The sequence below is a fragment of the Trichoplusia ni genome, chromosome 15, assembly GCF_003590095.1.
Source record: "Trichoplusia ni isolate ovarian cell line Hi5 chromosome 15, tn1, whole genome shotgun sequence".
Classification (NCBI taxonomy): Eukaryota; Metazoa; Arthropoda; class Insecta; order Lepidoptera; family Noctuidae; genus Trichoplusia; species Trichoplusia ni.
The window spans coordinates 6,260,984-6,288,828 of record NC_039492.1 but is presented as its reverse complement, the minus strand read 5'-3'; the positions used below and the strand labels follow the sequence as shown (position 1 = coordinate 6,288,828).

The following is a 27,845-nucleotide window of genomic DNA, read 5'->3' as shown; positions in this document are numbered from 1 at the left end:
GATACAATCAATAATGACCAGTGTAAGTTGAACTGCGCGTTCCGTTTCCACTTGGCAGTGTGTGCTATATGGCGCAGTGTTTTATGAAAGCGGCGGGCGGTGTGGCGCGCGCGCCGCTGTCAGTCGTGTTTGGATATCGGAGGTACGCGCGTGTCGCGGTTTCGCTCGGAGGCGTTTTGATATGAGCCCGCTCACCCGCGTTCGCGGCCGTTTGTGTAACCTTGTGTTTGCCAAAATCACGCCATGACACAAGAGGAGCTTTGCACTCGGCTCGACTACGAGCTCCAGTCCTCCTCCGGAAATGCTTCCGACGAAGACAGTGTTATCATCAGAAAGGAACGCGCGAGTGTTAGAGATATGATTCTACGCTTTGAAAGGACTAATATCAATAACCTCGGTGATTCTAGAGAGTCGTTGGAAAAGTGTAAAGAACCATTGGGAAGTTTGACAAGTGTAGTTAATCCTATTCAATCGCATTTTCAGCATTTGTATCCAGTGACAAAGTCCCAAGATAGAAATTCGAATATATCAGTGAATTCAATTTTATCTAATGCTTCAGAACATAGTTATGAATCTAGTTCGTCAGGTTTTATCTCTGATAGGAAATCTGCAGTAGATGTCCTCGTGCCCCACAGACCCGCTCCACCACCTCCGGATCAGTTCAAGGATAGCACTTCACCAAAAAGCAAATCCCCTGTACCAGAGGAGGAGGAAGTCACGTTTAGGGAAAGACGGTATTCCTTTACTACGCCAAGTTCATCACCTATAGTCACGCGACGATCTCGACAGCCGCCAGTGATCAGGAGGAAATCTAATGCAGGTCAAGGACATCCCGGAGAAAGACATTGGTCTTACGGCGTGAAGCAAAGTGACTTAGAGAAGCTACTGAGACTTAAACGTTCTGATCCCTCTGATAACGAGGAAGAGGTACCTTGTCAAGAGACCATCCCCGGCTCATCAGATGATGACAGCAGCAGTGACAGCAGTGAATCAAGTGAGAATTTGAGTAATGGAAAGGAATACATACTTAATATAGATGACAGTGCAGTGGATGCATTGTCCACTGATCAATCAACGGACACGTTGATACACGAAGAAAATAGTGATGAGCAAAGTGAACGAGGAGACGATGGATCAGTCTCCTCTGGTGATCGTGTTAATTATGACAATGTTAGTATTAAATCGATATCGTCATTCGATATGGTTCCATACCAAAAATATGATAGTATTACAGTTTCTTCCGATGAGTTTGGTTCCGAGGTGTGCCACGCACCGGACACAGAGTTTCTTACTGTGAGTGCAGTGAACGAGTGGTGTATTTCCAAGTCTACGGAACCGGTATTGATGCCGGTGGAATCGAAAAAGGAGAAATATCGCAGGTGAGGTCACTTGAGTTTTTCAAGATATGAAGAAAATATTTGCGATATCGCTGCCTGGCTTTGTAACAAACTGATAAGATATCGTTTACCTCCTCAATGCTTGTACGATTCGTTAGTGCGTCTTTGTTTTAGTAGTATAAAGCGAAGTGAATGATATTACGAAGTAGAAATTCAGGTTGTTTATTTAACACAGTAGTAGTTAATATAACAAATGTACCCATAAAAATGAACTAGAATGCTAAGTGCATACAAACGTGTTCAAGTACAAAACTATGTCTTGTCGCCGTGTATGAGGTTTCACCTTGATGTTTATTCATATGGTGCGAGGCAAGTGGGCAGGTGGCTAATACGTAGATAGGTACCTACCTATTTCAATACACAATCCTTTAATGAGATATGAATGATATAATAAGTATGCAAATATCTAAATACATCCGACTGGGTCGATGCAAGTACAATACGTTTAAAAAAAAACTAAACCAAAACAGATAAACACTGGAAAAACATCTCATTTTTTATCTACAATAGATGTTGCCATTGTTTTTGCGTTACTTTTAGTAAACAAGTATTTGTTAGTTCCATAAATGGAATTCCTTCATCAATAAACCAAATAATAACTCAAAGAAGTTTCTATCAAATGCGAGTCTATATTTTGAACTTTTTCTAACCTGGCTGAACATAAATTACAAAAAAATCGGCAGTATTCCTCGTTTAGAAAAATTTGTTCTATTTCGTCGTGGTATTCAGATAAAGGGTTGTTTACATGTTTACGTTTTGCGACCGCAGATTTTAATAATTGATCTATTTTCGTTCATGATTCATAAATATTCTCGTATTGTAAGAAGCATGCTAAATGATCGTCAACGTAGGTGGCAAGGTCAGTGTGTTTTGTTCCTGATGTAGCATAGTTATAATTATGAAGTCTGTAGAATTTATTATTAAGCAGTAAATAAAACGGTTTATTTTAAAGACATAAATGGAATTTAGCTTAGTCAGTCTTTATTGCATTTAGCATCGTTTAATTACGCATCATCAGCATTAACTTCTATTTTTTGTAGGTAATTAATCCTTCTCATTAAACATCATATTGTTTGAGCTAATTAATCCGCGATTTCAATTTTGAGTACTACCTTTTTTGAGGGGCTTAGAGAAGTACTTGGATGTGGATTAGGCACCGATTTATTATATAGTCCGTTCTGTTAATTAATTAAATATATTATGTCTAGCGAGATATTGTTTCTGCCAATCGAGTTCTCTGAAAAAAGCCTTACTGTAACTTAAATGAATTAATGACTTAGGTATATAATTTCAATTATAATATTAAATAAAACTACGCCTTTCCGTAAATATTATACAGGCTGGTTTTAAAATGATATCTATCCAAGTATTAGTAAGAAAACACAAATAACTACTACTTAATGAGTTCTAAATATGAACAATTTCTATTATTAAGCACATAAGATGTGTCTTTGTCACACTAATGTCTAATAGCGCCCTTTAAACACAGTTGTTATCTCTCGTCATACATACAAGTACTTTATTCTTATCTTAACCACTTTCGGGTATCCCCAACAAAGTAAATATGTACATGATGTTTAAATTTTCCGCCATCGATGGTGCCTATTTATATAATTATTTGCAAAACTAGCTGTTGCCCGCGACTTCGTCCCCGTGGGTAGAAGATATAAGTTATGATTTATACCTGCCCTGATTTTTTCACATTTTGCATTGTATCTTCGCTTCTATTAGTCACAGCGTGATGGTTTATAGCCTAAAGCCTTCCTCGATGAATGGTCTATTCAACACAAAAATAATTCAATTTGGACCAGTAGTTCCTGAGATTAGCGCGTTCAAACAAACAAACAAACACACTCTTCAGCTTTATATATTAGTAGTATATAGATATAGATTAAACTCTAAGTGAATCGGGTTTTCTAGATCTTTGGCCTTGTTTGTTCAATGAGACTAGCGCAAGAACATAACGCGTTCGTAAGGTTCAAGGTTCTTTGTCATGATAATAACATCGGCACAGGTACAGTGACTGCCTATAGTGGAATGACAAGTGCTTAATCAATTAAGCTGATAATGATCGAAAATCTCTTTCGTAATTAGGAGAATGTTATCATAAAACGTATAGTTTCTATGAAACGGTATGAAAATAAAATACCTGCCTACGTATATCAATTTCATGTCCATTCTTTGAATGAATGGTGTTGCTATTACAGAATAAATATTATAAATTTAACAGTTCATTGTTGACTTTCACCGTTCCGTTTTAATTCTACTCATATGTCGGATATTGAGTGTAATTTAATATTTTGTTATCGTGTTACTAATAGCATCGTTCTAACTTAATTATTACGTCAAATAACCAGTTTTAACATGGTTTTTCCCCGACTACTAAAACGCATGTAACTTTAAAACGTTTTTAAAAGGCAAGGCTATATGTTTACTTATACTACATAACTTATTTAAATAGTTTGTTTGACAACAAAAACATAAAACTAACTTCAAATAAAAACTATTGAGGCAGAGAGATTGATGAAGATTTTTTTGACAAAATGACAGCTATTTCACTTTAAATAGAATCAACAAAAATCGGTTCATCCTGTTCGAAGTTTTTCTTCTTTTTGAAGACGGTTGATGAAAAAGACAGCATTAGATAGCATTAGACGTAGATGCGACCGAAAACTTATGTTGACGTTTCAATATTTGAAATTTGACTCTAAAATGTGCAGTTTATAAGTCCTTTTAAATGTTTGTGAACATAACGATATAAGGATTAAATAAATTAGTGTGGGAGTAGTATTCAAAAACATATTCTACCTTTGCTATGGTACTTAGAATATTGCAAGAGAAATACGACTCCTAGAAAATATAGATAAGTTCTTCCGGAGAATCTAATTGGTTACTTAGATTTCATCTATGGACATATCAGCTTTCTATTCGCCTAGGTGGTAATTCCTCACTCAATGTACATACACAGTTAGCCAATTACTTTTTATTATTTTTATCTTTGACGAACTGTTTGCAGTTTTAATACGGCAATCTTTTGAAAGATTAATATAAACATTTACTGAGGAGATACAACTTAGGATGAATATAGGTATAGGCAGTTCACTTTATCTAAATTCTTACATCATCGACAGATTTTTGTCATATTAGGTACATTGATTCGTTGTTATGAATTGGTATTTTTAGTAGAATCATGGTTACGACTGCGGTTAAGTTTGTTTGTAAATATCTTTTTGTAAATCAATGTTTTGAGTGAACCGAATTTGAAAGCGCATGTAAGTTGTTTAATATTTACGTATTGTTTTCTTCTTTTGATTGGGAAACGTTATTGTTGCATAAACATAACACGTGTTTGTGTAATGTGTTAAATGAGTATTTAATTTTACGTTGAACAGATTATCGTAAATTATGTCTTTAATAACCTACCTGTTCGTTGCCTATAATATTATGACACTGAAGAGTTCGTTTATTTGTTTGATCGCGTTGATATCAGGAACTACTGGTCCGATTTGAAAAATTCCTTCGGTTTCAGATAGTTTTTTTATTGACAAAGGCCCATTATGAGACATAACATATAAATATAATTCTTCAATAAATAGAAGCACAGCAGTGATTGAATAAGTTACAAAATCGGAGAAGAGTTGCATTAAGTCAAAAAAATTAAATCCGATTTTGAAAATTCCTGACTTAACTTAATACGTACGTTACCAGTATCTTAAATAGATACAATGGAGGATCAAAACTTTTCAGAAACGTTTATGTGGACCCATGTAAATAATATGCATTCATATTTTCATACAAGTAACTATGTACGTAGTTCTCTGTTTATAATACCAGCTGCTTATATTAAGCCTTCTTGTTCTATGAAAACCTGTTTTTCCCAAGGGTCTAAACAGAATCTCGTTACATCATAGATGTCGGAACTGGTCGTGCATTTAATAATGTAGTTGGACTAGTCCTTGAAATAAAACTGACTTTGGCAGCAAGCCAGGCAAACACTAGGATAATGAAAGATCAAAGCGTTTTAGCCTTTTAAGCGATTCCATCGTTTTTGTTTTAAAAACAAAAGAATATTTAGCGGTGATTATGATGGATTAATAGCGGTGGAGGATGGGTGCTTTTTATTATTTTTTATTGAATGTGGTATGTAGTAGGGAATTTGACTAAATCTAATAACATAAATCTGGGAAGTCTGTCAAACTGATTACCAAGATTTTTTTTCACATTTTTAAAAAGTAAAGAAAATAAAAAGCTCTTCAGCATGATAGTGAGAGCTAAACACGTCATTTGCTAGTAAAAAGCGTACTGGTAAGTGACGTCACAAGAGATTTTAAATTACTTTACCCCTTCAGTTTTTGTTTACTCGATGAAAGAAACATTACCTACTTATCTAATATTTTTCGGATTTCTGGCTGTCCGTCAGACAGAATTCAAACAGATTTTTTTGTCAAATTTATATTCATATTAGTAGTGTCGGTAATAATAAAAGAAATTCTCGTGAAATTGACAGAAGAAGGATGCAAAGGACTTCTTGGTAAAAAAAACCTTCGATCAGACAGTTGCATACTAAATAAAATGATACGTCATCGATATCGGCTATGTTACATCTATAACAATACACATCCACGCGAGGGGAATACAAAACTGTATATTATAATACTAGTAGATAATATTATTTTATTGTGGTCTTATGAGTCACGGCTAATTCAATTCAGTATCTTTATTCTAAGTTTTTTTAGTCATAGTTTTATTTTCATTTGTTGCTATGTAGATAGAAAGTATTTTCAGTTTGTTGATCACATAGTAATATTAGCGTACGTGTAAGACTAGACCTCGGGCATGTTGTAAATACTACTTCTGGGCCGCAATTATAGTGTCAAATAGCGTCACAACTGCATTTTCTAAATTTTTTGGAAATCCACTTTATTGACCGCGAGTGTTCCGTCCCATACTGAATTTCCAATTATTGTGTTGACAAAAATGTTTATTATGATACTTTGTAAAAACCTAGCGAAAATGGAAAACTTAAAAATAAAAATTGTAATTGTCCCTTTAGGGCAAAGGAATACAATATTTATATTAAAGTCAATCATTTAAAAATATATGTTTAGGTGATTAAAATTAAAAATAATTACTGTATTGTAGCATTCGATTATTACTTTCTTGGAAATAGAAATATTAAATGAAATACCTGATAATATCAAATACTATTCTTGAATATACATGTATCAGGGATTACGAATTCCTAGTTGTTTCGGCGGATTCTTGTGACGTCACACGGCACACCGCATTATATTTATGTTGATGCGCAAGCGGCGTCGATGCCAAGGTTGTTCTTGTATTTACGTTTTGTTAGTACTATTTACGTACAATGAATACGAATATATTTTAAGCATCTTTTATAGATCATGTCTTTTTATATTTTTATTTTACAATGTAAATGTAAGCGTGAAGGTTTTTGAAGAATTTTTGATTCATTTCATGCATTTTACATTGTGTTTTCGGACCTTCATTTAATAATACAATGGTAATCTATGGTATTATTTTTAGAGAATCCACCTCGATACTTATCCTCAAATTAAACAAATTGATAAATAATGTTTTTTGACCTGGGACTTCCTTCCCTTGGGATTTTTGCCTTTTTAATTGCCAACCAGATATAACGGCAGTCGATGAAACTAGTTATATCCACAGTTGTGAAATCAATAATTAAATACGTCACACAGTAAAATTTTCGATGACGCTGACGCTCGAGGCGACAGTTGTGTCAGACCTCAAGTAAAAGTAGAATTCCCACTCATACACTCTTTATTGGACTTGCAGTTGAGTAATGACCGAAATAACCTGATATTAAATTAACTGTTATAGCTTCCATTACTTACGATTTGTTTGACTTTTAGGTTATTTTTAAATCTTATGTGATTTAAGTGATGTCTAAGACACAGTGAAACATTGATATATTAAAAAAAAAACCTGTAACCTTTGGGTTTTTTAATATATCAATGCAGTGAAATTAAAAAAGAAAAAATTAAATTTGTCGTTTTTATACAAATTATTAAGTATTGTTTCTAGTGACAATTTAGACCAAAAATAATATAAAACTGTATAAGACTACGTCGCAAAAAATGAATTTCTTCTTGATCAAAGTCGCAAGGTTGATCAAAATCAACACAATAAGGCAATAATGTAAAGTTTTTTCATTGAAATGCCTGTACCTAGTTACTAATGAAACCATCGTGATAACTCATTGCGAAAACACGCCCCTTTTTCGCATGCTAATTATCTAAAATTATGAACCATGTTAGAACCGTATCTACATATCTAAGCCCCTATATCATAATTTCTGATACATTATTACGTAGTTAGAAGTAGGTACTAGCGGTTGCTCACGGCTTTGCCTGTCTGAATAGCTGCAATTTTACCTCCTTTAACGAAGACGGATAAAAGTAGCCTGTGATAATCCAAGCTGTGAACGACCTACATATATATAAAAAAACCATCGAAATTGATATAGCAGTTCTGGCGTGAAGAGGTTACAAACACACGCATTCACATCCTTTCGCATTTATTATACAACTACCTTTTCGTTTCCGGACTCTGCAAAAGTCCGGGATAAAAACTATCCTATCTTCTTTCTCAAGGTCAACTCTATATCTGTACCAAATTTCATTAAAATGAGTTCAGTGGTTTAGACGTGAAAGCGTAACAGACAGACAGACAGAGTTACTTCCACATTTATAATTATATATATATGTATATAAGTAGGGATATACAAGCATGACTAACGATGAAAGTATAATATGCAATAGTGACTATTATCGGCTTAATTGATGGTAATAGAGGCATGTGAAGATATAACTAAATGTAACATTCGTTACGCCATTTCCTTGGGAATTTCAACTAGTATTGAGTAAGATTGAAAATTTGAATTGTTTAGATTGAAATCACCATCTTTATTGGTGCAGTAGAAAAGAGTTGCATTTGTAACAGTTCCCATGCTCACACTTTGTAACGATGTTTTGCTTTTTAACGTTGTAGTCATTTGTTTTATTGAATAATGTCGACATTGTAAGAGTATAGTGTTGTTTAATATAGTCCAGTCGAAAGAAAATCGAAAGGTCGCAAAGTTATTTAAAGAACCGCGGTTTGTGCCTCATATCTTGTAACATTTTGATAAAGCATTTTTTTTTCGCGTTTTTTTTTTCATCAATTAAATAATTACGAAAGAAAAGAGAACGAGCGAGATCGACAATAAAATTCAAATTGTATATTAAACAATTAGATTTATTGAATAGTGTAAAACAAAAATTAGGTAGGTACTTACTGTAGAAAAAATTACCACATATTTAATAATTAATTTTAAGTAAACTTCTATCATTAAGTAAACGCAAAAGTTCAAATTTACCTGTTATTTGAGCGTCGTCGTCAAAGGCAAAAAAGAAATTTGAACCTTAATGAATGGTTGTACAAATTTTCGTATCTAATTGGCGTCTTTGTGTTTGATACCAATAAAGTAAAAACCCTGATTATGTGTATTATCAGATTATTTAGTTGATAATACATGTTTCTACACTCTCTACATACATGATTATATTATCCTTGTTTTCAGATACGTTTTTCCTCATTGCTAGTAAATTATAATTTGTAGATATTGACTGCAAAGAATCTGTAATATGAGCAAAAATATTTTTATTTCATTTTATGATATCAATACACATTTAAGAATTTAGTTAATAGGTAACGGGATATTCCAGTATATTAAAATTGTTTTTTTCTCATATCACAGTTTATTAACAATATAATCAAAATGCAAATAAAATAGTGTTGTGTGTGCATGTGTTCGTTGTTTAAAGCATTCTTAAAATGGACAATGAAGTTTATGTTAATCCGTTTTTCCATATTGTTAGAACCAATGTTTTAATAATGCCTCTATAGGGCTATGGACAACAATGTTTAAATATATTGTTTTTAAACTTTTGGTTTACTTTCTCAATGTTTATTTTAGCACTTTAGAACTGGCGTTGGCTCGTGAAAGTAAAATAAACATAATTCAGTATGTTTAGCATTCCTAACTATTCTAGTCTATTGGCAAAAACCCCACTGCATTGTAGACCATGAATAGTGCTTTCTTTGACTATATCAATCAGAAAATCGTTTTCCGTTCCATGTGTTTATTTATTACCTTATTTTTTTGAATTTGTTTCTTAGTTAAAAGATATCAATTCATTCCAACTTAGCTTTATATTTTTAACATGTCTGTCTTAAGTTGTGTCATAATTATCTTACACATGTGCATAACCGAAATAACACTCGATGGTAGTTTTTTATGAATCAGTTTCATAATTTAAACTTATTATTGAAGTGAAAGTCTTAGCCTCATTAACTTAAAACAGAACTAGCTTAAGTACGTCAGATGTAACGGGAAACTCAACACAGCGTGTCACTCAGAAAGGCTAGCAAGTCTGACAACACCCCATAATTCATCTAAGTAGTACGCCTCACGTGACTTCTATCAATGCAAACGAACTTCTAAAAAGAGGTTGACCATCTAGTTTACCGTAGTGTATCCTTAGGGCTCTAACACACAACTACAAAACACCGCTACCGGTATATCGTTTCATTTTATAGGAATTCGCCGCACACGGTTGTAGTCATCACTGTTCGCTTTTCTATCTAAAATTCATAAAAAGAATAGGATAGGTATATTTCGGAAGGCACGTTAAATTGTGGGTCCCGGCTGTTATTCCCACATCTTTGACAGTCGATGATGTCGGTGACGACGTCTTGTTGTCATGGCTGGTAGCCAGTGTGCAACGACCCTTATTATCAGGAAGTCTGGATAGACTGACCTCCAGTTTTGACATCATTGAAAAGTGCTTACATAATCTTGCGCTTAACATTTCAGGAAACGTAAAAGTATTTTATCTTCTGAAGGTAACAGTTACTTATATTTATTTATGCCTATATTTGTGCCTATTTTCCGATAATCTTCATGTGAACTGAATGGGATAATATTTTCTTTTGAGACGGAAAACAAGTGGATTGGCATTCAGGAAGATTAATATCTAAGCTGTGTAATGTCTATTAGTCTATAACCAATGAGATCAAAGAGAAATAACTGCTGAATTAGTACTTAATAGTATTGTTCGATAAGATAATAAAATTGTGTAATGAGACTATTACAAAATATCTGTTTACCTGCCATCTAGACAAGTCATTTATTTATGTCTATCAAGTACAATAGGCAAAGATGTTACTCTACCTTATTCGTAACTTACATAACCCTTTAAATTCGACTCTTTTACTGTGATACAGATGTCCAAACTGAGAACCTCAAACTACACATTTACAACATAAAATTACTTGCGAAAATATTTGTTACACTTTTTACTATTGAAAACATCACCCTTGCCATCCTTCTTTTTAAATAGTTGCCGATAGTTACAAATTGGATCCCCAATTATTGTTTCTCTTAATAGTAACAATGATTGTTTTGAGAGGCCTGTTGGTCTAGTAAACCTTCTAGTTCGATTCCCATCTAATACAAATGTTTGTATGATGAGCACGATCATTTGATCTATGTACAATGAACATATCTATAAAACCTAGATACATTAGGAAACATAAATAAGTGTTTATCAGTTGTCGGATAGTCACAACACAATCGTTGCTAAGTTTGAGACTTGATCGTTTAGTGTAAAAGTTGTGGAATATTATATAATGAAAGTAATCCATAAGGAAACTTAAAATCGGGATAAAAAGGGCCTACATTCGTTCTGAGGTTCTGAGAAGAAGGAACAAACTTACACGTTTTTAACACAAGAAGGTTATTAGAAGCAAATTACCAAACAACAATACTTAGGAAGTACTCTAGTACCAGTATAGATTTATCATACATTTATCACTTACACTTCATATCCTTAGGTCCTTATTGGCGGCGGAACAATCTTGACCTGTTTGATAAGGAATATGATAAAGTAATTTTAGCCTCACTGATAGTTTATACGTGATGACCGTCTAGGAGAACGCATGTTAATAGCAATGTTATTGTAAAGTTTGTTGTTCGATGCCTTTAGGTGTTTGACGACAAAATTTTATTAAATAATATTTTTCATTTATGAGAACAACCGACTTTAATATAAAAAGTACTGATCCAAAATTGATGAAATGTTTCTGGGATCTGATGGGAGCTATTTCTTTTGAAAAAAAAACAGCTTTTTAAGTCGGATGAAAAAAATAAGACTCTATTGTTAATCGAAATCTAGTGTCAATATAATTTTACCGATTTTTTTTCCTTTTAACCTTCATAAAATTACTGATTTACTTACGGATCTTTCTTTACTTTAAGCAACTTTAAGTCCGTACTTACTAGTTTTTCTTAGTCATAACCATATAACTTAAAGAAAAGTAACAACGTTATGCTTTTAGATAAGAATGAGTAAACGAACGATGAGTCGACAGTGCAATACGGATAAGGATTACTTGTTTATGCTTTCTTTTCAATTCTTGTCCCATCTTTGACTACAGCTTGCGTCGACTAATAAAAACTGATAAAAAATGTAAATCTGTTGTCACGTCTCGTTGTACCAATTGAGCGTTGATCACTGAATCTAGATTCCACCCATATCCAAAACCAGGTTCCTTACGATGTTTGTTTTTAACCGTTTGCAATGGCGTTACATAATTCTGACTGCACGGATAGCCGAGTCGTGTCGCGGGTTCGATCCTACAACAGTATATAATTAATACAATTTTCAAGTTTTGCAAAAAATGATTAATAAAAATGGTAGAAAATTAATAAAAATGCACCTATTTTTATTTACAGACGTCTCACGGAACGAGTGAACGAGTTGATACACACCGAGAACGTTTACGTGGAACGATTACGGCACGTCGTCGATGACTACATCCCCAACATGAGCCGAACTGATCTGTCACCAAACTTCAGGGCACTGAAGCCCGAAATCTTCGGAAACATCGAGAAAATATTCCGGTTTCATTCCGAAGAGTTCCTACCAGCCTTGAGGGACTGCGAAAATGATCTCAGAAAGTTGGGCCAGTGTTTCAGAAGATTTGTAAGTATTCAAAGTAAATTTATTCATCAGTAGTAAACAGATAATTAACCTAGATCCTTCTTAGTTTTTGTTCAATTAGCAACAAGGTGAGCTCATTTTCCTCAGATAACATTCACTGATTGACTGATGTCTGGGCTCACACTTGAAATTGTGAGCACTTAAATGCAAACCATTGTTTGGTTTCTCTTTCTAGAATTATATATTTTTCCAATATATATACATATACTCATATTCAGCATTCATCCGAATATATCTAAATATAGGATGACTATAACAACAAGTGTAAATATAATTGTAATGACCGATTAAGAGCGAATCGTTATAAAAACACTGGCGTCACGGACTGGTGGAGCGCGTGATTCTATGCTCACCACTTCACCGCCATAATAAGATCGTCCGGCCACACAGTTTTACTTCACAAAAATGGTCCGAATACCACAATGTTGAACAACTAAAGTTCCTATTTAAATGGACGTCTTCGAACGTGTCGCACGATTCCTCAGACATCGTCAGCTTATCGCCACATTGCCCTCTGATCGCAGATAGTTTTACGAAACGACGGCTATCGGTGAAAGTGTAGGCATTTCACTCAACATCGAATGTGTATGATACTGAAAATAATGATCGTGGTAAATTGTACGTGCCGTTTGATTGTCACAGAGCAAATTTAATATAAACAATATGAGAAAAGATTTACGCTACAAATCACGTTATTTTATTTGCAGGAAAAAAGGTTCAATATGTACGTTATGTACTCTAGGAATAATAAGAGAGCGACGAGACTGGTGTTCGAACACAAACACTTTTTCCAGGTAAGCCTAGTTTATTACTAACAATTTTCTACAACATAAAATTTTAACAAAAAGGTGAAAGTCACCTTGACAGCAGACCATTATGGTATTCAAAGATATTTTTGAGGCAAAAAAAAGTCATGCAACTTTATTTTTTTTGCCTCAAAAATTATACGCCGTTATCGTAGTGGTTAGGTTATTTTTGCACGCATCCTTTACTGATTCGATAACCATGGGAATTCCCAGTTTCTAAAAAATACTGCTTCATCCCACTCATTTAGTACAATAATAAAATCACAACAGTTGTCACAATGAGTTCAATGTAGAGTAGTAGAGGCATTTATCATTGCATTTTTAATGCTAACATTAGCTATCCCCATCTTGTAAATGGAGTGCTTAAGTTACCGTACAAAATAGATTGATTGGCGCATTATCGGTTGGCCGCATGCATGCATCGCGACGGCCCCTGGTCGTCCGGCGTAATTTCCTCATTTCTGTAAGTTTACGGTGAGCTGAATGGCGAATGCTGTTAAGCAACCTAACTGTTGGTGCTACCGTTACATTTGCACATTCATAGGCATTGCTCGACCACGACTTCAAAAATAACATTCCGTTACGTATAAACGGTCATTAATTATACAAATGAATGTAATAATCTCCGCGCAATGTGCGACTTTTAAGCGTTCTGGCTCTCTACAATATTTTAAATATGAAGTTCCATATTTAAAGTTCTACCTACTAAATTATAGCTAAACGTTGCGACAATCTTCTAAGTAGAGTGAAAGTTTGTATTTTATTATTATAATTGTCGCGCGCCATTTCCCTTCCGCGAACCTTCTCAGTCTACTTGTTCGGATGAAATTCTGCTCCAGTTATCCCGCACCTCCATCGTGATCACATATCATTTGACCCAAATTACACATGAAAGCCGGTGAAAGGCTACAAAATTGTCTGTATTGACTAAATGTAATTCAACCGCAACCGTTTATAGGCATCAATCAATCGATTTCCAATTGATTTATGGTAAAATTTTCTTTTCCAGGAAATCCAATTAGAATTAGGTGATCGATTAGATCTATCAAGTTACCTTCTCGAGCCAGTTCAGAGGATACCGAGATACAAACTGTTTTTGGCAGATTTAGTTAAAACTTACACTAGTTATGAAAATGAAAGGTGCGAGTCCGATTCGAGGATATCAAAACTAAGTGTGGACAGCGACGAGACTGGCGGCAGCAACGGAGAGTCCTCGGATAACGACGAGACTCCATTGGAAAGTTTGAAGTTGGCCAAAACTATGATTGAGTGTGTATTAACAGCGGTCGACGAAATAATGGCGCTGGAGAATATCACCGACTGTCCGGTGAGTGAAATTAATACGTTTGTTTGGAAAACATTGGGACTTGAAATTGTTATAGATCGGTTTGAGACGATTTGCCAACTACTGAACGTACCTATACACATAATAAGGCGCTTGCACAACGTTCAGGATTACGAACGCTTATCATTTTTGCCAATTGTAATCTTATCAGTCAAATGACACTGAAAAACATTAACGACACAAGCGGAACAAGATGCTTTAGTCATGTTTTTGGCTTTATTTAGATATTTTAGGATGTCACTGTGTATAGAAAAATCAACTGACTGTGTTACAGAACTGTTAATTTAACAAACAGTTGAACAGTTGATGGTGAAATTCAGTCTCAATTGAAAATCCGCCTAACTTACGCAAGATTTAAGAAACTTGTTTAAGTAATTAATTCAATTTTCTTTTACTGAAAACACGACTCTACATCCAAACGAACTGAGAGTATTATTAATAAATCGAAAGTACGAAAACATTATCCAAACCAGTATTTCTGTCCGGAAATATAAATTCCAGTTACGTTAGCCGTTACACGTGGACAGGTTTCATCGCAAATCTATTTCTGTGTACGGCAAAGGCTTTAATTTTATTCGCGACACTATTGATCGTCACTGTTTCCAGCTATATTTGAACTTGCTGAACCAAGGCCGGTTGTTACGCCAAAACGAGTTCTATGCGATGGACACGGCGCGCCGCCGCAGACAGCTAATGAGGATATTCCTCTTCGACAAGCTCGTACTCATCACCATTGTGTACAGAAAGGTCAGTATACTGTGTGTGCATTTGTTTTTAAAAATTTGAATTATTTTCATCACAATACTCCTCTAAAATTACACTTTTTGGGTTTAAGTTTCATTCATTGTTTACTGTCAAACAAGTTCATCTGCTAATGGGATGTATTAGGACCAGGTACTTCCGTATTTTATTCAATATTGTTTTCAAGAAATAATTCAAGTTATCATTTAGTGTATTGACTTAGATGTAAATTAACTTTTCGATAAAGGATGGACAATCATTAACCTCCTTATATATAGTTTCTTGATTTAGTTTTACTTGTCATCGATTAACTAATTTTTAATGGAATCGAATACAAAATAACGACTTAAAATGAAACGCATTAAGATCTATTGTTACTTAGTCAATAACGAATACAAATTAACGAAATGAATCCAGACATATATTTAAACGATACCCGTATTGTACTACTAAAATAAATGGTAAAATTAATTGTAAAAGCAAATCTTGGGAGATTATGTAAATATGACAACATTAAAATTGCTCTAAAAGGAATCAATTAATACAAGTTAACCAATGAGCTGGTGGTGAGTTAAGTAATTAAGTGCTAATTGATTATACAATGTCGGTTTCCATCGTCTGTCTTCACTAGAAAAGGCGCCAGACGAAATTGATCGACAAAACGATGTAAACTTCGCAAGTATTGTGAATTTGAAAACAGTAAACATTTTGATTGACATCATAATACTTTTTATAAAGGAAATAAAGTATTCGATAACAGTATTAGCTTACACATTACTTGTTAGTTTATCCTTGTGTAATAATTATCAAGAAAAACATTAAATAGTCTAAATATTTGTACTTATAAACATAGTCTGCGATAACAATGTTAATATTTGAGTGTGTACACAATGGATGACGCGACAGTTACAATTTCCTGTCGTACGTAGAAAATTATTCATTCAATCATTAAAATAGAAATAGTGAAATAGGTACTTTAAACAGGTTTATAGGTTACGACTCGTGAATAACACTTTTTAACGCTCGGATTTCGTTTGAAACAATCGACTGTCGCCCCACCTCCGTCGCAGAACTTTGTTTCAAAACAACAGTTTCAAAATGAAATAGGTAATGATTGCTTTTTATACCATTAAAAGAAAAGTTTGCGAATGAAATTGCATTTATTACAGTAGGTATAATTTGTGTGTGTTCGATTACGTAAGCAGTCGTTATCGCAACTTGCCAAATATTTAATGTTGAGTGTTGTTATTTGATATTTAATTAGTAATATCTTTGCTTGTTTAATCGGATATTTCGCGTAACTGACCTAATCGTTCTTGACCTATTTTGAAATAATACCTAAATTTGCCAATACGAATAACGAACAAAGTCTTCGATGCGAACCTCAATTACGTCTTATTTAATCAATAAATCAAAGGAGTTTCATTTCAATTATATTAGAATGTATCATTTTGTTAGTATTCAAACGATTGTATATGATACAAGGTTGTCAGTAATTGTGAGTCTAAGTAGGTTAAACCACTTTTGCCATAATTATTGACCTCTTTGACAAACAATATTATTGATGTTTTGATTGGGAATTGAATTGCATATCGATGCGTTGTGACTGGCTGGATCAAAGTATAAAGATATTTGAAACTGACCCGTTTTTGTTCTTTGTCTCGCCGAGTGCCAGCTCACTCTGGCTTGCGGATTACATGACAGATTTATCTTGTGTTGAAGCTGTGATTGTCTAGTTGTAAGACCAAGGCAAAGGCGTCTAGTTCCATCCCAATGTACGAACCGGCTTCTTGAAAGTTAAGAGCATTTCAGAAGTAAATCACAGCTTCTGTCTTTTGGAAGGCATGTTTAAATATGGGTCCTGCGCCTGCTCTCTCGGCCGGTCGTGTCCTATTGTTGTTTCATCTGTCTATGAGAGTACAGGAACAGAAAGTACACCTATGTTGCCGAAAACGCTAGTGCTCTATAATACCCCGCGCACCTGGACGCTAAAAATCGTGCTGAACATTATTATTATTATCATCTTGTACGCATATCCGGTGTAGATATATGCAAAGAAATGTAACACCTATTAAACCAACATTGAGTCACATAACTAGAGGATCAAGATATACCGATTATTGATTATATTCTCACAAATATCTATTGAACTTTGGACCTGTAAATTACCATATTTTTAGATAACTCCATGATAACCGTACTTAGGCATAAACAATATTGGCATGACTCATTTTTAATGATTCACAATTTATCAATGTAACAATAAAATTATTATAATTACACCAGTCTGTACCTACTGTATCCGATGCGATAAGGGTAGCTATTTCATGACGAAGTTAATGGTAATTTTGTATCAGTTGGGACATTTTATTGCTTAACAGTACTCTGATTTTAGGGGAATATCCCTATCTTTGAGACTGACTAATGTTGATATACGGATATGAAAAAAATGAAATAATACGAGAATGATTTTCATTCATTATCATTCATGATAAAGACGGACATATCTGATTCGTAAGTCGGTTTATTTTAATCCAAGTACACGATTTGTAGAGAGTTTGATAAAATAGTTTTACTCAGCTACCCATGTGTTGATGTGCCAAAAGTATGTTGCCATGTAGGAAAGTTTTATTAAAAGTATATAATATCTAATTCCTAGAATTTCCTTATACTTCCAACTGTAGTGTAGATAAAAAAGGAATTTTAATTTTCCGTTTTCCTCATAACAAGTAAAAATAATTATTAAGTAGATAAGTGTTATGAAATTACATTTTTAACAAGCTTATCAATTACAAGAGGTCTTCCCAGTCACACCAGTCAGTCATAATAATAAAAAACACGCCGCAAAAATTAACACCAAACAAGAACAAAAAACTAGTAAGGCTAAAAATAATCAAATACTTATCTACTTTATTCAATACTCTAACTTCTCAAATGCCTTTGAGCCTGTTTAGAAATCAGTCAAGGGTTGACGTTTCAAAGGAAGATGACTCGCCAAATACTCTCTGAAGCAGTGAACTTTCATTCAGGAACTAAAGAGGTTACACTCACAATCACTCATTCATCTTGTTAAGTAATTATAGCATTATTTGTATGTTTAATTTGAGATCGGTCGCTGCTATAACTTGCATCATAATGAGATATTGTGCGTCGGACATTACGGAGTGTTTATTACGGTGACGCGACGCACTGGCGTCGTCGGTATTATCTGTATTCCATCATTCTCATTTCAGTGCAGCTTCATAGTTTTACTACTAATTTGTATTAAGTTGTTGAGTTACCAAAGAAATGTATAAAAAACATTATTACTTAGATTGTACAGTAGTGAACATTTTCTATAGTAAAATATTTTAATGTCACACACATGTTTAAAGACAAAGTTCAATCAAATATTGATAAATTCGTAAAAACAATTTGTGAAGATATTTTCGTAATCACGATGTAGATTGTACACAATGGCAACTGTTGTGGCGAGAGTTAAATGACCTTGCCAATGCTACGGAACGACTAATTATCCACGCATCGTCGATTTCAGCTGTTTGACGGCACAGGAAATACGTAATACTGTGGGAGATCCATTGTACACCAGCTATGTGTATAGCCATTAATGTCACTATGGAAGTCAATCATGCATTATTGATCTTTCGGATTACATAGTGGTTAGTTCTAATCGACAAAAACGGAGAGTAGCAACTATAATTATCGTTACGCTCACAATGTAAAAATATAAGAATTTCAATTGACTAACGACTTGTCTGTTTAGTTATAGTCATTGCCTTTGTTAGAAAACAGCAAATCGTTCTTTTTTATTAATTTACATTAATTGATTCAATCCTGGACTTAAATTTTGGCGCCCACACTACTTGTAGCCATAGTAGTCAAACAATGAAAATTTACATATGTGACTAATAAGACAGTTCAATTACATTTATACGAACCAAAAATCAATGAAATCATATTTCACATTTCAGCAACCGAGGATAGAGTGTTTTGTTTACAAGGACCACATATCGGTCGACGATTTGGGGATAACGGCGAAGGAGCACGACCAACACAAGTTCACGATATGGTACAAGAAGAGGAACCTCAAGTCTTACAAGTTGGAGACGTACGAGCCCACGGTGAGGCACGCCTGGGTCGAGGACATCACCTCGTTGCTATGGGAACAAGCCATGCAGAAGAAAGGTAAGATTCAAGTTAACGGGAGGTTTCTATTATAGTAACTATGGTCAGGATGATTCATTATTATTATGCAATGGTTTAGTCAAGTGTATTTATCGGATTGCCCGACTATTTTAGGACCTAACCGGACCAGATCGACTTGCGACCTCACCATGTTCAATTACTCTAATGGGTCCGAAACTAGTCAGGCAATCCTGATAAAAATAAGGATTTTTGAGGTTATTTATTGACGTAAACGCTTGTAAAATGTCACTTGATAAGAAGCCGTGATTCACAGACCAATGGCATGAAATATGTTATATCTATATATATATTTATGTACTTATTAATAGCTTGTTTATAAAGGCTTCGGGACCTCGAATACTCCTCGTACAACTTACTTCAACACTTAAATATTAGACCAGCATATTGATGAGTAAAATATTATTTCACCAATCTAGATAACGTGGCATTGTTTTGGTAATTTATCAGGCTTGGTTAAAATGTAGATGTTGTTTAACGATTAGCTGCGATACGCAAACATCAATATCACACTACGTTGATAAGGGCACCGCGTTGAAACAATGCAGTGACTAATGATGCAATTTTAAGCGCATAGTATTGTGTGACGAGTAAATAACATTCAAAATTATTTGTGTTCTCATTACAATATATTGTTTGGTATAAAACTAAACTTCTGACATAGTTTAGTACATACAGTTTTCCCATGATGTGTTTACGACCACTCGTAAATATTCGTACATGTCTCCATACTTCAGCCTTGTAAATTATAGACGTTGGTCGCGAAAACAAAACACGTTCAATAGTAAACAATTGCAAAGATGAGTGTAGCGTCTACGTTATGCAACGCAGCAGGGTGTGACAAAGCGTTGCCGACACAACTCCATTGAATTATGTCATCTTTCAAACATTGCGTATGTAAGTGTAACATTATAATGTGTGTATTGGAACACTCCCTCGGGGCTTGGCTGTATTTCTATCTATTTACGAGTCATAAAACAAACGTAAAATGATACTCGATGAAACTTAAGTTTTATTAGTTCGGTAACCCAGCTCATTTATAAACATAGCCCTTCTACCGCTTGATTCCTCATCATTATTATTAATGTAACGTCAATTGGTACTAATGCTATCGCATCTTGAATGGGTTGATTATACGTTTCGTGTCACGATTCACTGGTAGCATTTAGATAAGTAAGAAAACATTAACTCCAGGCCCATTTCTCACAAAGATATTCATTGAGTCCATGTGGCACGCACGCTGGGCCAAACTAATTCCCTCATAGTTAATGCGAACAAACTTTTTAATTGATCGTCATCTGCTCCCTGAATAATACGTGACGGAAGGAGCGGGGCTCAGTATCACGGATGACGCACGCGGGGTCGACGACACAGTTTTTTATTGGACACTCGCCGGCAAGTTGCATGTGCAGTGCAGACAGTGCAGTGCCTCTCGTCTGTGGGAACGGCAGGAACTCGACGTTTTTCTTTGACGCCACTTTTGTTTTGTAAATGCAAACGAATATGCAACGATCGTTCTGTTTGCTGGTTTGCGCAAAACAAATTTAAGTGTCGGATCGTCAGTTAACAACACGTTTCACACGTTGCTACGATTTTTATCTTGGTATTCTTTATTCCTCTTTGAGGAACGACTGTATTATCTAAGTGAAACAACCTTTCCTTACGGATAATTAGATAGGAGTATCACAAGGGAATGCCTCGACGAAAGTACGATCGTTTTGAACTCTCGCCGTTACAATGCCACAATTCTCGGTGAGATTACGCCGATAAGCGTGAAATGGTGTTTAAATCTTTCTAGTAACGCGTTTCTTTGTTGCTTGAAGCTATTTAGCGACAAAGCTATTTCCTTAAATATACAATAGTCTTTTGTCTATTCAAAAATACTATTGTCTCTAATATCTTTAGTCCACTTAATATATATGCGAATCATGCGTGTCGCCCGGCCGAGACAGTGGCATTTCATCGTCGATTTGTGGAAGTTCATTTTGCGTCATTATGTGGACGTTATCTGAGGTAGCGACAAAGATGACGGGTGTTCGATCAAGTTCTATTATTGTTGAACAGTGGAGTTTATTGTATGATAGCGTAGTTTGAGCCGCCGCTACCGGCCGATGTCCGCCATTATTGAATTTTGGTTTAACAACAATATCGTCGGGTCTAACAGTTTGTATCGGATCCCTGGTGAAGTTTTGTGGCCGTTTACAGTTTGATTGCGCCTATGTCTATATTGTACGATGTTTATTTGGTAGGTCTTTTTGAATTTTGCGTCAAATAGTTTCGTATTTTGTATGTCATAGAAATATAGGGTGCAAAATTAAAAAAAATGTTTGAAATATAGATAAGCTAAGTGGGAGGTTTTTTAACGTTCTATCATTTAACAACAATATATCAGACATTAGTACATGATAACTAATCTATATCCAATACATTAAGATTGCTAGCATTGGTAGAGAGGATAAATGTTTCCATTTCGTCACAAACGCTTAACTTAGGCTTACTCTTGTATGATGTATGTATGAAATGTTGTGGCATTGTCAATTGTCATACAACAGAAATCGTTATAGTAAATGGGCTATGAACGAATTCGCGGAATGTGTATATTATCTGACTTGTTATCAGAAACGCTGAAGGCAGGTGCGACTGGACTGATATAGCGATAGAACATAGCACTTCTGAAATATAATTATAATTATATTGATACTCCATTGCGTTACTATTGGGTCTTTGATCAAATGTGTCGTAATAATTGGATGGTATGTTGTCCAAAGGTTGCCTAAGGTTTGACCCTGAAGACTAGAATGTTACAGAAAAATAGAAGAAGTTTTTTTGGGTATAAATAATTTCCTTTTCTTTAACATTTTGTCAAGCTAGGTAAATGTAGTTATTTGAACTGCGCTAAAGGTATTTGCGTCGTAAGCCTTACTTAGCCAGTCCTGGTCGACTTTATCTGTATGTGTTGGTCCGGGCCAACGCACGGAACAGCTCACGTCAGTTTGTTTGACATTCTATGACCGTATTTGGTAAGTTCCTGTGTATATAATTTAGGGAATCAACGTCTCTTAGCTCCACCGTTTTATATACGATTTGCAGTTTTCAATCGAGTAGTTAAATATAAAAAGTACGGCCCCGTAAAAGTAGATATTTTTTTTGTATTCCAAAAAATCTTTAGAAACAAAAGAATATATTAAAAAGTTCCTATCTTTATAAGACTTAATAAGTGCACGGTAATATGCACCTTAAATTACCTTTGCCCAACAGTTTTCTATACAAAATACTTTGATAATGACTAAATTATTAATCATACGAGACTGGAGATAGTATAAGTCGTTAAAGTGATAAATCGAACGTACATACAATTTAGAAATTCATGACATATCTACCAATAAATTATCTGAGATATGCCATCGACGGGTAATCTACAATGCTTGCGGTCAGGAGATATACGTGTATAATACGTAGAACATGCCACAATAGGTATTGCTTCAAACATTTTGTACCGACCTTCATCCAACGTTATCAATATTTATTTTTACCTGATTGCTGAACCAAGGTCTTGGAGAGGAAAAGTTATAAATAAGTTCTTGTTCTTAGGTAATTATTTAAACGTCGACAACCGATTCAGTTACGTTTTGACAGATGCGATGTCGTTAATGCCCCTTTAGAGGAAGTTAAGCGATCACAACCTTTTGTAAATGATGTTACGAATTCAAATGTTTCATCTCACTGTGACAAATAAAGCGGTGTTTGATTCATTCGTTTTGTTTGATCTGCTATCATTTGAAATAATGAAGGCAACTGTTTTAAATCATTTTATATTTCGATACTTGAGTTTTTATAAAAGAGTTAAAGATGAAGAAAGTCCCACTAGTTAATTATGCTTTTATACGTATTAATTAATTGCGCATATTTGTCATTTTAATTGTTAATAAATAATCTTTTATTTGTACAATGTGATTGATTATCAAAGAAATTAATATAATGTGAGAGGTTATTTTTTACATCAAATATGTCATAACTAAAGTGTGTTCCATTTTTTATTAACAAATACATTTATAATCGTTTACAGAACTCCTTCAGCAGCAGAGAAACAAGAGGATATCGATGGTTTCCATGAACAGTGAAGAATCGACAGAGTCCGAGAGAAATGATGACAAATGTAAGGAAACATTTAATTCTAACACAATATTCATTTATCAATAAGATGTACGGATAACCAAGTGGTATACATAGTTCGATCCCCGCGTAGGACAAGTCTTTTTGTGTTTTACAATCGCTTGTTCTGAGTGTCTTTGTGCATGTGACTTAAATGTTGGTTAAGCCCACACGCAAGGATTTAATTCTCTTGAAACAGGATGCAGATGCAACTGCAGCTGAATTTCTTTGTTAACACTCTTAGGTTTATACTTAACAAATTATCACACTTCCTTTGTTAAATAATTAATATACGTCACATACAAAAATCCACGTGTACAAGAAATTTAAAAGTCATTCGTTACTATTTTGCAATTTCAACTCGATTATTATAAAAGTGATAAAAATACAAATCTATATTCTTCAAATAACCAACCTTGAGATCTAAATAAATAACATTGAGCTGTCACTCCGTCTGTCTGTTAATATTTTAAAACTATAGTCATGTCTTTGTTACGATAAGGAGTTTCGCACATCGAACTTGATGCTACGAAGTCGATGAGTGTACCCAATACAGATAACTGGTTTGCACCGCAACGTGTCATGTCTCATACATTTACTACAAGTACAATTACTAAGCACTCACGTATAATTCCATACAGTGTAAGGATATGTTATAAAACTCCTTACTTAGATGAAACCTCTCGTGGTAATGCCTTGAATATGTACTTAAAGGTCTTATATGCGCCACGTGCTGTAGTATACAGTTTTTTATTGTTATTTCTTTGTAATTGAAGTTTTCTCGTCGCAAGTGAGGGACTTGGATAATAACACAGTTACGCGTATATGAAAAAACTTAAAATAGAAGTGACTCTTTGTAGAAAGCACAAGATAATTACGAAGTATTCGAAGTCAATCTTTGATTTAAGCCACTAACATTGATGTATCGAACTGGACTTCAAGTTAACACAAAGGTTTAATACTTGTCCTTCTATGTTTAAGAAAAATGAAAAAAAAGAAACAAAGTAATTGCTATAAAATAAAACCGAAACCAATTTATAGTTACGCGTGGCCACTAAGACTCGGAATGAAGGGTCGTAAGGTAATGAGAGAGTAATCAATAGCTTAGCAAACGGATCGGCGATCGTATGTTGTTATTAGCGCAGGCGAGGGGGTACGTCTTGTATGAGCCCTCGGTGACCCTTTACGACACCTACGGGAAGAGGGGAACGTACTATATCTAATATTTATTTATCAATCTTCGAAAACATTTCTGTTGATTGCTAGAATTTACATCCACATCTGCACGTTAGTTTTGGAAATTGTACTCAACAAACGGTGCAAATATTTACAAGAGTTTTTGAGTGAATTGATTTCAAGCATTTTTGATTTCCAAGAAAACCTGAATTCTTAGTATTGGAATCTATAATCCCAAGTTCTTTTTTCGGGAAGAGGCCTGTGACCAGCAGTTGGAACTACGTAGGCTTGTATGACATTTTAATTCCCAGTTAAAACAGTTCCTTATGTTTATTAAGGATCTCTTGGTTTTCATAAGAAACCTTATATCAATTAACTATTAAATCACAAAAATGCTTATTCCTGCTTTCACTTAAACATTGTATAACCGAAACATTATTAAAACATCCCAAAAAATGACACCAAATTTGTCGCAAGCGAATGTAATGGCACTAGATTGTTCAAAAATGACATTTAATTGGGATTGTGACTTGGCGAGCGTTCCGCTGTAAGCTTGACATCTGCAGAACAATACTTGACTGACCTGCACATAATTGCTCCTGGTTTGAGAGTTTGTGCATCTGAAGTATCTGTTCTCATTGCAAAAGGAAAAAGATATAGCGACAACGTAAAAATGAGCGTTTTTTGGTTTGCGGATTAAAAATTAAAGCATTTTCCATGTATAAAGCTTGTAAAGGTATTTGACAAAAAAAAACTGTTTAGTTCGTTAGGCAGATTTCCTAAAACTCTTGTAAAAAAAAAATGAAGTCGACTGTTTAAATTCTCGTGTGACGTCATTTACCAGTACGCTTTTTACTAGGAAGTGATGTTACTAGCCCCTACTAACATACATTACATCATCTTAAGTGCTTTAAATCTTCCTTATTTTTTAATGATGTCATAAAATGAAGAATACATGTACTATACTTTTTGGAAATTTGTCCAAAGGATTCAACAGATTTATATTATCAGATTTAGTCAAATACCCTGTTGTAAATAATTCCTGTTATTAATGCTTGTTTTCACGATTCACACAGTAACATCTCTGCTCCAGGTCCGTTAGATGGTTTCGTTGTCGTGAAGTTGCACCAATGAATAGCTTTGTAGGTCAGTACATTTTAGGCACGCTTCCAAACATCACACCTTGCTTCTGTTCAGCTTTCGTTTTCTTCACCTTCACTTGTGTGGCCTGACCGAGAAGTTTAAAAACTATCATAATATGTCCAGTACTTTTCATTTTATAGGTCCAAAAATGCTTTTTCCTTCCCATTATACACGCTAGCTAACATTGAACTCTAATGTAATTAAAAGCCAGAGCTAATTCGTATACGGCAATTTAACTAAAAATTGGCACATCCGAATTGGCAGTTACTAATTTAATTTGCTGCCGATTGAATTCAATCAATTAGAAACCTTGGTAATTTTGAATAGTACTTTTTTGGACTTTCACAAAAGAGCACAAAAAAATTAATGACTACATTTTAACGGTAGTCTACTTTGGCCATTTCTCTTAAATACTAGTCACTTCCTCTTAATGGTAAGGGAAAGCTAGTTTCTTCCAATAGCGATAAATTATGAAGCTTCACTAAACACTATGACTACTAAACAAATTCACAAATAAGACTTACATAAAGAGTTTTGTTAAGACAGACCGAATCTAAAAAGTTCTTGATCGATGCTCTCAAAGTTGAAATCACTGTCAATACAAATTTATGATTCCATCCCTCAAAGTTGACTTGTAATCTCACAGCCAACGTCGCACTTAGGTGACTTAGGTCATATCGATCCCAACTCCATTTCTTTGAAACTATCGCCGAAACATCCCAAACTCTTGAAATATTACACGGGCTAAGCTATCGATTCCAATTAATTATAGGCCTCAAAGAGCTCTAGTAAAGAGCTTAGGGCCCGCCATCTTAGGGCTAACTGCTGAAATAAAACTGACATATTACTTCACTTGGCTTTACTATAATGTACCTACTTTGTTCGTTGAAGAGAATGTTATTAGTTGATTACTTCGGATATGGTTCACTATCTCTTGGTGGTTGGTTCTGAATTCACTTTTTATTTCAGTACACTGTGTGTTCCTCTCCAAACTAAATAAAGACATCCATTGAAGATCCATTTCATTGTTTCCAGATAATTCATTGCGAGGAGTGCCAGGGGAAGTCAAGAGGTTCGGAGATAAGAAAGTGCGACGGACCACTTGGTACTGCGAGTGACCAGACAGCTTCTCTCACTACTGGTACTAACTCTCCGACACGGCACTATCTGTGTGTGTTTTAAAGCAAGCGTTGCTCAATGATATATGAACAAATATTTATGTAGTTACTATAATATTATCAGAAGTTTAGGAAGGAAATATATGAATGTTCTGATTGACTGATGCGTATACCATTGAATTCTTGTACTCGGAATAACGAATTAAATCAACATGAATTTGCTACTTAATTATTGTTACTTATCTACTAAAGTTTTAATTTGTTGTTTCTTCGATTAATAATTGAACTAAAGTTACTAAAGAATTAATTCAAAGTCAGAGTACATGAATAAAATTTTATGTTATAGTAAGGCGATACATCCAAAGAAATATGTTACGGCTAGATAAATAAAAGTTCTAAAATGGTTACTTAAGATTTATTGAAAACAGCATTATGCGAGCAGAACTCTTCAGGATATAAGATATAGATAAAACATCGCAATAGAAATTTTACGATATGTACGAGAAATGTGATAAAACGTTATTCGAAAATGTATTATACTTTATGTTATTATGGTAATTTCAGTCATTATTTTATGGGACGTATATTGTTACAGTGTTATTTAGTGTTATCCCTTTTGTAAATAAGTATTATTGTATCAATAAATAAAAGTATATCGTCCGATGTAAAGTGAA

General features: G+C 34.4%; 1 protein-coding gene across 2 annotated transcripts; it reads left to right on the top strand.

The window, feature by feature from the left end:
* The first annotated feature begins 107 nt into the window (after nt 1–107).
* On the top strand, nt 108–27,845 carry LOC113501035 (triple functional domain protein-like). 2 transcript variants are annotated; one of them, XM_026882012.1, is made up of 9 exons: nt 108–1,379; nt 12,220–12,469; nt 13,195–13,281; nt 14,303–14,620; nt 15,245–15,385; nt 19,351–19,564; nt 23,649–23,738; nt 26,004–26,056; nt 27,089–27,175. In XM_026882012.1, exons 1-8 carry the CDS (start codon nt 244–246, stop codon nt 26,042–26,044), a joined length of 2,277 nt encoding a protein of 758 aa, XP_026737813.1. In that variant the 5' UTR covers nt 108–243; the 3' UTR covers nt 26,045–26,056; nt 27,089–27,175. The 2 variants fall into 2 exon arrangements, with proteins under 2 accessions (XP_026737813.1, XP_026737812.1); XM_026882011.1 differs by lacking the exon at nt 26,004–26,056 and having other exon boundaries at nt 109–1,379; nt 27,089–27,845.